The sequence below is a fragment of the Carcharhinus amblyrhynchos genome, unplaced genomic scaffold, assembly GCF_965287045.1.
Source record: "Carcharhinus amblyrhynchos unplaced genomic scaffold, sCarAmb.v2.hapA scaffold_730, whole genome shotgun sequence".
Lineage (NCBI taxonomy): Eukaryota > Metazoa > Chordata > Chondrichthyes > Carcharhiniformes > Carcharhinidae > Carcharhinus > Carcharhinus amblyrhynchos.
This window is the reverse complement of record NW_027650470.1, coordinates 65793-77804: the sequence shown is the minus strand read 5'-3', so window position 1 is coordinate 77804 and position 12012 is coordinate 65793. Positions and strand designations below refer to the sequence as shown.

The 12012-nt window shown below is 53.5% G+C and overlaps 1 protein-coding gene across 1 annotated transcript in view; it reads right to left on the bottom strand.

Annotated features, from left to right (window-relative positions):
* Window positions 1-375: 375 nt before the first annotated feature.
* Window positions 376-12012, bottom strand: part of LOC145339896 (polypeptide N-acetylgalactosaminyltransferase 14-like) — a 46700-nt gene continuing 35063 nt past the window's right edge. Inside the window, 6 exon segments of the mRNA XM_080184435.1 lie at window positions 376-532; window positions 535-564; window positions 2990-3093; window positions 5025-5109; window positions 9006-9093; window positions 11475-11596. Coding sequence (XP_080040561.1) covers window positions 426-532; window positions 535-564; window positions 2990-3093; window positions 5025-5109; window positions 9006-9093; window positions 11475-11596 — 536 coding nt within the window. The 3' untranslated portion in view covers window positions 376-425.

Genomic DNA, 12012 nt, shown 5'->3' with positions numbered 1-12012 from the left:
TGTCAGAGTTTCCCTCGCCCTCCCTCAGCTGTCAGAGTTTCCCTCGCCCTCCCTCAGCTGTCAGAGTTTCCCTCGCCCTCCCTCAGCTGTCAGAGTTTCCCTCGCACCCCCCTCAGCTGTCAGAGTTTCCCTCGCACCCCCCCTCAGCTGTCAGAGTTTCCCTCGCACCCCCCCTCAGCTGTCAGAGTTTCCCTCGCACCCCCCCTCAGCTGTCAGCACCTCCTCGCCCTCCCTCAGCTGTCAGAGTTTCCCTCGCCCCCCCCCCCTCAGCTGTCAGCGCCTCCCTCAGCTGTCAGAGTTTCCTTCGCCTCCCCCCCTTGGCCGAGACCCAGCTCTCCCTCTCAGATCATTTAGAAACAGAAGCTGCCCCTTTAAGAGGGGCACTCTATTTGCCAGCGAGGTCACTGGCGACCCTCCCGAACAGCTTAGGGAACGTACTTGATGTAGGTGTTAGCGTTGCCGTCTGGGAAAACATAGGGATGTTTCTTACGGAAGACGTGACCCACTCGACTGCAGGGAATGATTTCCAAACTCCACCACACATCCACACTCGGAAGGACATCTCTGTAAGAACGACACACAGTCAGAATGGACAGCACAGCAACAGCTGGACCATGCTGGGGTAGATACTCTGGATGAGTATCCCCTCAGTGCCTGCGGACAGGTTCATTAGGCTAACCCCTGGGTGAGAATCCTCTGATCACAGGCTGATGAAGTTAGATTTATATTCTCAGAGCTCAGACCATGAGGGATAATCTCAGTGAAAATGTGAAGGTTGGGAACGGGTTTGGCAGGATCGATAGAGATTCAGATTCCCTCCAAAGGGAAACAAACATGGGGCACGGTTTCAGTAGAATGGACAAAGGGAGTGAAGGTGGGAGGGACTGAGTGCTGCTTCCAGTCCCTCCACTTAGACCCAACACAAAGTGTAGACACCTTCCCATTTTCCATCCAACTCCCTGTTAACCCAGCCTGCCCTGCCTACTGAACCCAGCCCCCACATCCTGAACCCTGCTCCCTGACCTCTCTAACCTTCCCCCTGCACCCCGAAACCTTCCCCCTGCACCCCGAAACCTCCCCCTGCACCCCGAAACCTTCCCCCTGCACCATGCCTTCTGCACCCCGAAACCTTCCCCCTGCACCCCGAAACCTCCCCTGCACCCCGAAACCTTCCCCCTGCACCATGCCTTCTGCACCCCGAAACCTTCCCCCTGCACCCCGAAACCCTCCCCCTGCACCCCGAAACCTTCCCCCTGCACCCCGAAACCTTCCCCCTGCACCCCGAAACCTTCCCCCTGCACCCCGAACCTTCCCCCTGCACCCCGAAACCCTCCCCCTGCACCCTGAAACCCTCCCCCTGCACCCGAAACCTTCCCCCTGCACCCCGAAACCTTCCCCCTGCACCCCGAAACCTTCCCCCTGCACCCCGAACCCTCCCCCTGCACCCCGAAACCTCCCCCTGCACCCCGAAACCTTCCCCCTGCACCCCGAAACCCTCCCCCTGCACCCCGAAACCTCCCCTGCACCCCGGAAACCCTCCCCCTGCACCCCGAAACCTCCCCCTGCACCCCGAAACCTTCCCCTGCACCCGAAACCTTCCCCCTGCACCCCGAAACCTTCCCCTGCACCCGAAACCTTCGCTCCCGTACCCTGCCCTCCTATCTACTGTACCCTACTGCCCCCCGTGCCCTGCCTACTCTCCACTGCAACTTTCCCCCGTTAACCCTGCCTCCTGTCCTCCGGAACAGTCTCCCTGCATCCGAAAACTTCGCCCATGCCCTGTCCACTGGAACCTATTCCTTACCCTCTATACCTGTACCTTTACACTCCCCCCTCGCCCCGACACGGGGGGTCCGGTTCCCCTCGGAGCCCCGACACGGGGGGTCCGGTTCCCCTCGGAGCCCCGACACGGGGGGTCCGGTTCCCCTCGGAGCCCCGACACGGGGGGTCCGGGTTCCCCTCGGAGCCCCGACACGGGGGGTCCGGTTCCCCTCGGAGCCCCGACACGGGGGGTCCGGTTCCCCTCGGAGCCCGACACGGGGGGTCCGGTTCCCCTCGGAGCCCCGACACGGGGGTCCGGTTCCCCTCGGAGCTGGGTTCAGTTCACCCTGGAATGTGCCTCAATGTCCTCACATTAACTGTACAACAATTTGCCTGTCTCCAAATAGTTTTGAATATGTATTCATTGTATTACTGGATGAGTAATCCAGAGAAAATGTGTTTAAATCCCCCCCCTTGCTGCCCCCAAGCTCAGTTTAAATATCTGGGATTAGGAAAGCTGAATGAGTAAAAGTGTGGATTATCTTCCTGTTGTTATAAATCCTGTCTATGGATCTATCTTTGGGGGATTGAATGCTGCTGTCTTTATCCAGTCCAGTCTACCTGTGAATCCAGTCCCATTACAATGCGCTTCATTCTTCACTGCCTCTGAAAGGGTGGCACGGTGGCACAGTGGTTAGCACTGCTGCCTCACAACGCCAGGGACCCGGGTTCGATTCCAGCCTCGGGTCACAGTCTGTGTGGAATCTGTATGTTCTCCCTGTGTCTGTGTGGGTTTACTCCGGGTGCTCCGGTTTCCTCCCACAGCACAGGTTAGGTGGATTGGTCAGGCTAAACGTGTGGGGTTACGGGAAGGGTCTGGGTGGGATGCTCTTTCAGAGAGTTGGTGCAGACTCGATGGGCCGACTGTAGGGATTCTCTGGTTCTGTGAAGGGGCCATGTGGGCCAGTTATATTAAAACCCTGAGTGGTGATCCAGGAGGGATACCCAATACTAACAGGTTGGAGATGGAGAATCAAACCAGTGAGACCCACATCTCACTAATGAATAAAAGAACAAAATGAGGTGGACCCGTTTCCCCAATCCTGTTGCCTCCATATCAGGGATCCAATTGAATTTAGGGTTATATAGCATAATCAGTATAACAATACAACATGAATTCATACACAGGGTCTGGTTAAACTTTAATATCTCCCTACAATGCTCTTACCAAAGTTCTCTCCACCCCAGATATCCATTGCAGTGTCGTACTTTCCAAGGTGATTGAACCAGGCTTTGTCTATCACAAAGAGACCTCCAGCTATAACAGGAGTCCTGTGGCAAGAGAGAGTGTCAGTAAATGTACAGACGGAGACACACACAAACACAATCACATGTGCACAGACACGCATGTACACATGCACACACACACACGCACATGCGCACTTACACACGCACACGCACATTTAAACCCACAGTGGAAATCTCAGATTGCAGCAGGAGTTCTTGCAGGATGATATGTCACTGTTTGAAGGAACACTCTGCAAGTACAGCCCAGAATGTGAGCAGAATCGAGTGATGACTGTTCAGCCTGACCCTCACTCACTCCCAGCTCCAGGGATAATATTGGATCTGGCTGGGAGAAGCAAGCAATCACTCAGCTCTGGGTCACCACCAAGAATCCAAGAGAAATGCCCTGGGAAAGGGGAGTGAGGAATGGGGAAGGACCTTGGATAAACTTGCTAATCCTCCAGCAATTAACGATTACTCTCGGGGACATGGGGAGGGAACACACGGGGACACGGGGAGGGAACACACGGGGAGGGAACACACGGGGACACGGGGAGGGACACACGGGGACACGGGGAGGGAACACACGGGGAGGGAACACACGGGGAGGGAACACACGGGGACACGGAGAGAACACAAGTTATTTTTCAATTCTGCTGTCTCCCAGTTGGAGCAATCTGTGTGTCACTGGGCAATCCACATGGAGATCATGGACAATACCTCCAGGAACACAGCCAAGAGGAGTTGGCAACTCTGGGGTGATACCAGCTGTAAGCAAGGGGATTTCAGAGCGAGAGTTTGATTCTGACCCTTGTTTCTCCTGGGCCACAAACAAGCAGATTAAAAGTGTATCGTTACATTTCCATCCATGTCTCCAGACTTCTGACTGGGTACAAATGTGTACCAGTGTTACATAACATCGGGGGGGGAGAAATCCCATTCCACCCTCCCCGAAGCCCATCGCCCTGGGCCCCCACCCTCCGAAGCCCATCGCCCTGGGCCCTCCCCCCCGATGCCCTGGGCCCCCCCCAGATGCCCTGGCCCCTGGCCCCTGGCCCCCCCCCCCCACACACACCCCCCCCCCCACACACCCCCCCCCGATGCCCTGGCCCCCCCCCCCCCCACACACCCCCCCCCCACACACACACACCCCCCCCCCACACACACCCCCCCCACACACACACACCCCCCCCCACACACACACACCCCCCCCCCACACACACACCCCCCCCACACACACACACCCCCCCCACACACACACCCCCCCCCACACACACACACACCCCACACACACACACCCCCCCCCCACACACACACACACCCCCCACACACACACACACCCCCCACACACACACACCCCCCACCCCCCCCCCCCACACCCCACCCCACCCCCCCCCACACCCCCCCCCACCCCCCCCCCCACACCCCACCCCACCCCCCCCCACCCCACCCCACCCCCCACCCCACCCCACCCCCCACCCCCCCCACACCCCCACCCCACCCCCCCCCCACACCCCACCCCACCCCCCCCACCCCCCCCCCACACCCCCCCCCACCCCCCCCCCACCCCACCACACACCCCACCCCCCCCACACCCCACCCCACCCCCCCCCACACCCCACCCCACCCCCCCCACACCCCCCCCCACACCCCCCCCCACCCCACCCCCACCCCCCCCACACCCCCCCCCACCCCCCCCCACACCCCCCCCACCCCACCCCACCCCCCCCCACACCCCCCCCCACCCCACCACACACCCCACCCCCCCCACACCCCACCCCACCCCCCCACCACACACCCCCCCCCCCCCCCCCACCCCCACCCACACACCACCCCACACCCCCCCCCCCCCACCCCCCCCACACACCCCCCCCCCCACCCCCACACCCCCCCCCCCCCCCCCCCTCCCCCCCGATGCCCTGGGCCCTCTGCTGCCTCTCTACCAATGGAACAACTCCTCACACTCTGCTCCTTACCTGATTGGCTCGATGGGCTCCATTCTTTTGGCTCTGAGTTCAGGGGTCAGTTGCTCCCATTTAAAATGGAGACTCCAGTCAAAGCCTGGGGAAAGACAGCAAGCACTCGGTCACTGAGAGGGTAAATAATAACCCCCTCCCTGCAGGGACCAAACGGCTGGGCCACAGGCGGGGGAAGGGATTAGCAAGGGGGGAATGTCAAGGGGAGGGGGTCGTTGAGGTTGGGGGGGGTGGTGTTGCTAAGGACGGCAGTGACAGGTACCTGACTCTCAGTCAATCCCAGCTTTATGGCTTGTGTTCCTGATAACAGGTTTTTAAAAACGGAATTCTCAAACAGGCCCGAGTAGATATTGGAAATCCTGTTCCCTGGATTCTTGGTTATTTATCCAGTAACATGAACAGCCTCAGTACTGTCAGTCCCTGAGTGACAGCAGGGCTTACAATCGCTCTAACTTCCCTCAGTTTATATTTGTCAGGAATGAGCCAGTGGTTTTGCAGCTTCTGTCAATAATTCTCCTCACTGGCCAGCAGTTCAAACCTCTCTCTGACCTCCCACCTAGTCTCAACCTCACAATCTAAACACACAGCTTAACGGTAAGTATCCACAACAAGGAACACATTACTTTCCCCTTCATAGTAATTAGGAGCAGTAGGCCTTCAGCCCATTCAGCCTGTTCTAGCATTCACTAAGATCATGGCTGGTTAGACAGTGACCTTACCTCCACTCTCCTGCCTGTCCCCTAACACCCATCGACAATCTGTCTCACTCTGACCCAGCCTGCACAGCTCCCTGGATTGAGAACTGCAAAGACTAACCAGCCTCTGAGAAGAAATTCCTTCACACCTCTGTCTTAAATTGGAGATCATGATGTAGAGATGCTGGCGTTGGACTGGGGTAAACACAGTAAGAAGTCTCACAACACCAGGTTAAAGTCCAACAGGTTTATTTGGAAGCACAAGCTACTAGCTTTTGGAGCACTGCTCCTTCATCAGGTAACTGGGAGTTGTGTTCACAAACAGGGCATATAAAGACACAAAACTCAATTTACAGAATAATGGCTGGATTGCGAGTCTTTACAGGTAATCAAGTCTGAAAGGTACAGACAATGTGAGTGGAGAGAGGGTTAAGCACAGGTTAAAGAGATATGTATTGTCTCCAGACAGGACAGTTTGTGAGATTTTGCAAACCCAGGCAAGTCGTGGGGGGTTACAGATAGTGTGACACGAACCCAAGATCCCGGTTGAGACCGTCCTTGTGTGTGCGGAACTTGGCTATCAGTCTCTGCTCAGCAACACTGCCTGAAGATACACAAGGCCAACACACCCGGCCGTCCTATCGTATCAAGCAATGGGACCCTGTGTGAGAACCTCTCCGGCTATGTCGAGAGCATCCTGAAAGCCATTGTACAAAGAACACCCAGCTTTTGTCGTGACACTACGGACTTCCTACGGAAACTCTGCACACATGGAGCATTGAACCAGGGACACTCCTCGTCACAATGGATGTCTCAGCGCTCGACACCAACATCCCCCACGACGATGGCATTGCTGCGACTGCCTCAGTACTCAATGCCGACAACTGCCAGTTTCCAGATGCAATTTTACAACTCATCCGCTTCATCCTGGACCACAATGTCTTCACCTTCAACAACCAGCTTTTCATCCAGACACACGGAACAGCCTTGGGGACCAATTTTGCATCTCAATATGCCAACATCTTCATGCACAGGTTCGAACAAGACTTCTTCACTGCACAGAATCTTCAACCGATGCTATACACTAGATACATCGATGACATTTCTTCCTTTGGCCTCATGGTGAACAATCACTGAAACAACTATATGATGATACCAACAAGTTCCATCCCACCATCAGACTCACCATGGACTATTCTCCGGAATCGGCTGCATTCTTGGACACACGCATCTCCATCAAGGACGGTCACCTCAGCACCTCACTGTATGGCAAGCCCACAGACAACCTCACAATGCTCCACTTCTCCAGCTTCCACCCTAAACATGTTAAAGAAGCCATCCCTAAGAAGAAGCCCTCCGTATACACAGGATTTGCTCAGATGAGGAGGATCGTGACAGACACCTCCAGATGCTGAAAGATGCCCTCAAAAGAACAGGATATGGCGCTTGACACATTGATTGACAGTTCCGATGCACCACAGCGAAAAACCGCACCGACCTCCTCAGAAGACAAACACAGGACACAGTGGACAGAGTACTCTTCGTCGTCCAGTATTTCCCCGGAGCGGAGAAGCTATGACATCTTCTCCGGAGTCTTCAACATATCATTGATGAAGACAAACATCTCGCCAGGGCCATCCCCACACCCCCACTTCTTGCCTTCAGACAACCACACAACCTCAAACAGACCATTGTTCGCAGCAAACTACCCAGCCTTCAGGAGAACAGTGACCACAATACCACACAACCCTGCCACAGCAACCTCTGCAAGACATGCCGGATCATCGACATGGATACCATCATCACGCGTGAGAATACCATCCACCAGGTACATGGTAAATACTCTTGCAACTCAGCCAACATTGTCTACCTGATACGTTGCAAGAAAGGATGTCCCGAAGCATGGTACATTGGGGAGACCATGCAGATGTTACGACAACGGATGAATGAACATCGCTCGACAATCACCAGGCAAGACTGTTCCCTTCCTGTTGGCGAACACTTCAGTGGTCATGGGCATTCAGCCTCTGACCTTCGGGTAAGCATTCTCCAAGGAGGCCTTCATGACACACGACAGCGCAGAGTCACTGAGCAGAGACTGATAGCCAAGTTCCGCACACATGAGGACGGTCTCAACAGGGATCTTGGGTTCATATTGCACTATCTGTAACCGCCATGACTTGCCTGGGTTGCAAAATCTCACTTACTGTCCTGTCCAGAGACAATACACATCTCTGTAACCCGTGCTTAACCCTCTCTCTACTCACATTGTCTGTATCTTTCAGGTTTGATTACCTGCAAGGACTCGCATTCCAACCACAAATTGAGGTTGTGTCTTACAAAGAACAGCACAGGAAACAGGCCCTTTGGCCCTACTATATGTCCTGTTTGTGAACACAACTCCCACTCACCTGATGAAGGAGCAGTGCTCTGAAAGCTAATGGCTTGTCCTACCAAGTAAACCCATTGGATTTAACCTGGTGTTGTGAGACTTCTTACTTAAATTGGAGACACCTTGTTTTGACAAATGTACCTCCTGGCTTGTGGGAGGAAACTTCCTTTCAGCATCTCCACTGATGAGCTTCCCTCAGAAGAAGGTGTGCCCCCACACCCCATGCCCTGTACATTTGCAGCAAGACTCCCCGGCTTTTATACTTTCCATTTGCCTTCCTGGCCACTTGCTAACTTCTGTGATCCATGTTCAGGAACACCCAGATCCCTCTGTATTCCAGCAATGTTTAAATAAAATCCTACTTTCCAATGCTTCCTGCCCAAGTGGATAACCTCACATTTTATTCCATCTGTCACATTTGTGTCCACTCACTTAAGCTGTCCCTACCCCCCCCCCCCCCACCCCCCCGCAGACCCTGTATCCTCTTCACTCTGAGCCATCTTTGAATCAGCTGCTGATTTAGCTGTAATATAGTCAGTCCCAGTTCCATAATCCCATTACTCCACCTGGATTTCATTCCTATTCCTCCTGAACCTCCCTCTGACGGGGCTGGATCCATGTCAGAGGCAACTTCCCTTTCACCATGTGTGATGTATTCATGGATTCAGGGAAGGGTCTGCTCAGAGGGTGGTGAGTGTCTGGAACAAGCTGCCCCAGGTAGTGGTAGAGGTGGGTACAGTTTTGTCTTTTAAAAAGTGTTTAGCCAGTTACATGGGTACGATGAGTATAGAGGGATATGGGCCAAATGCAGGCAATTGGGATTAGCTTAGGTGTTAAAAACTGGACGGCATGGACAAGTTGGGCGGAAGGGCCTGTTTCTATGCTCCAGCCTACCTCCCCTCAGGTCAGACGAAGCTGCCACATAAGCGAAGGTGTCCATGTTGATGATGTCGATGACCGGGCTGAGCACACGGGTTGGATCCTGACATACAGAATGCACAGTTACTAGACATGACCGAGGCATGATCACACATGAGCCCCAAGCCACCCGCGCATAACGTGTGACGGGACTTTACCTTAGGCTGCCCATCTACTCTGTGTGATGGTGTCTTTGTGCATCAGTCACTGAAAGTAAGCATTCAGGTACAGCAGGCAGTAAATGGTTTGTTGGCCTTCACAGCGAGAGGATATGAGGAAAGGGATAGGGATGTTTTGCTGCAATTGTACCAGGTGTTGGTGAGGCTACACCTGGAGTATTGTGCGTTGTTTTGGTGTCCTTATCTGAGGAAGGATGTCCTTGCTATAGAGGGAGTGCAGTGAAGGTTTACCAGGCTGATTCCTGGGATGGCAGGTCTGTCATATAAGGAGATAATAAGTCGGTTAGGATTATATTCACTGGAGTTTAGAAAAGTGAGAGGGGATCGGATAGAAACTTATAAAATTCTAACAGGGTTAGACAGGATTGACTCAGGAAGAATATTCCCAATGGTGGGGGAGTCCAGAATTAGGGGTCATTGTTTCAGGATAAGGATAAACCTTTTAGAACTGAGGTGAGGAGAAATTTCTTCACCCAGAGAGTGGCGAATATGTGGAATTCACTACCACAGAATGTAGTTGAGACCAAAATGTTGTCTGATTTCAAGGAGAAATTAGATATAGCTCTCAGGGTCAAGGGATCCCTGCTGCCTGGGGTGGAACATTAAAGTTATGAAGAGAGGTTGGGTAGGCTTGGGTTGGTTTTGTTGGAGCAGGGAAGACTGAGGGGTGACCTGATCGAGGTGTACAAGATTATGAGAGACACGGACAGAGTGGATAAGGAGCTGCTGTTCCCCTTAGTTGAAGGGTCAGTTACGAGGGGACAGAGGTTCAAAGTGAAGGTGGGAGGTTTAGGGGGGAATGTGAGGAAAGACTTCTTTACCCAGAGGGTCTGGGATGTGCTGCCTGGGAGGGTGGTGGAGGCGGGATGCCTCACATCCTTTACAAAGTATCTGGGTGAGTATTCAGCACATCATAACATTCAGGGCTATGGGCTGCCAGGTGGGATTAGGTGGGAGTTCAGATGTTTCTAATGTGTCAGTGCAGACTCGATGGGCCGAAGGGCTTCTTCTGTGTTGTATGGTTTTATGATTCTATGATATAGGAGGGAGGGGGAATCATGATTTGAATTTAATGATCAGCTATGATCAAAATGGATGGTGGAGTAGGCTCAAAGGGTGGAATGGCCTTCTCCTGCTTCTAGTTTCTGTGGGATGTATGACAGTCCCTGTCCCGAGCCTGCTCCCCGTATCCCTTCATTCTGAGGGGGATCTGGAATCTGTCTATACCATCCTTTAGTACACTGAGTGAGGAAGCATCCCCCACCCTCCAGATTGGAGAATTCCAAAAATTCATCATAACATAAGAACATAAGAAATAGGAGCAGGAGTAGGCCATCCAGCCCCTCGAGCCTGCCCCGCCATTGAATAAGATCATGGCTGATCTGTCATGGCTCAGTTCCACTTTCCCGCCCTCTCCCATAACCCTTAATCCCCTCTCTTATCAAAAACCCATCAACCCACGTCTTAAAAATATTTAGCGAGGCAGCCTCCACCACTTCAACGGGCAGAGAATTCCAGAGATTCACCACCCTTTGAGTGAAGAAGTTCCTCCTCAACTCCGTTCTAAACCACCCCACCTTTATCTTGAGGCTGTGCCCCCTAGTCCTACTGTCCTTTCTGAGCAGGAAGAGTCTCTCCACCTCTATCCTATCCGTCCCATTTATCATCTTATACGTCTCAATGAGATCCCCCCCTCATTCTTCTAAACTCTAACGAGTACAAGCCTAATTTATTCAGCCTCTCCTCATAGCTCAACCCCCTCATCTTCAATAGAGAGAAAGCTCTCCTCATCCCAGTCCCAAATTCCTGATCCTTTATCCCGTCCCATTTCCCTATTAAACTGCTGCACGGGGCTGATCTCCCAAGGAGATTATAATCCAGATTTATTCACCCCAGGAACCAGCCGCTGAAGCTTTGCTGAGACTGTGGCCCCGGTAAAGCCTGTACAATTCCAGCAAAACTTCTTTATTCTTGTACAGCCATCAACTTACAATAAAGGCCACTGGTTTTCCCACTCACTTCCCGCTCTGTATCCTGTGTTTACATTCCAAACACAAGGAGCAATGTTAAAATGTTTCACACCTGCTCAGAAACAGTTCTGCTAATTGAGAGTGACCAATAATCTCAGACATTCCCCAAGTTAAACCATTCCCGAGAGGCCGGATCAATCATTCCTGGCACTCCGAGAGAGAGAGGTGGGATAGCTCGATCCTGGCACTCTGGGGGTGGGATCCCTTTACCCTGGAGATGGAAAACAATGTCTCACCTCTTTGGCTCTCTGGAGCAGGGGAGGCAGCCAGTCCTTGTTGACCTCGCAGTGACTGTCCAGGAAGGTCAGGACTCCGGCTTCAGCAACTTCAGCCCCTCGGACCCGCGATCGGATCAACCCTGACACAAACACAATGTCATTGCCCAGAGACTGGAGCACCAGTGTGTGTAAGCTCAGAGCCACTGCGTCTACAATAACTCGATAATCAGACCATTGACTAGAAATAATCACATCGCCACAGAGGGCAAAACCATCCTGTCCTCAAACACCTCCAAACTCCCTAACCCCCAACCTGTGAAAAAACACCCACTGCTGCCTGCTGAGTGAGAGGTGAAGTGCTCCACAGTCAAATAGCCAGACAACAATTCCACATGAAGAGTACACGCTCAGTACAAGCTCTCTGACACTCTGGTTCAGTTCTGGCTTTGTGTCTGGGAGCGGAATGGGGAGCGGGGTCTCGGACCCTGTTGGGACCCTCCTCCCAACACTAAGAACAGCTGCTGCCATATTCACAGACCCAGTCTCTATCACAGGC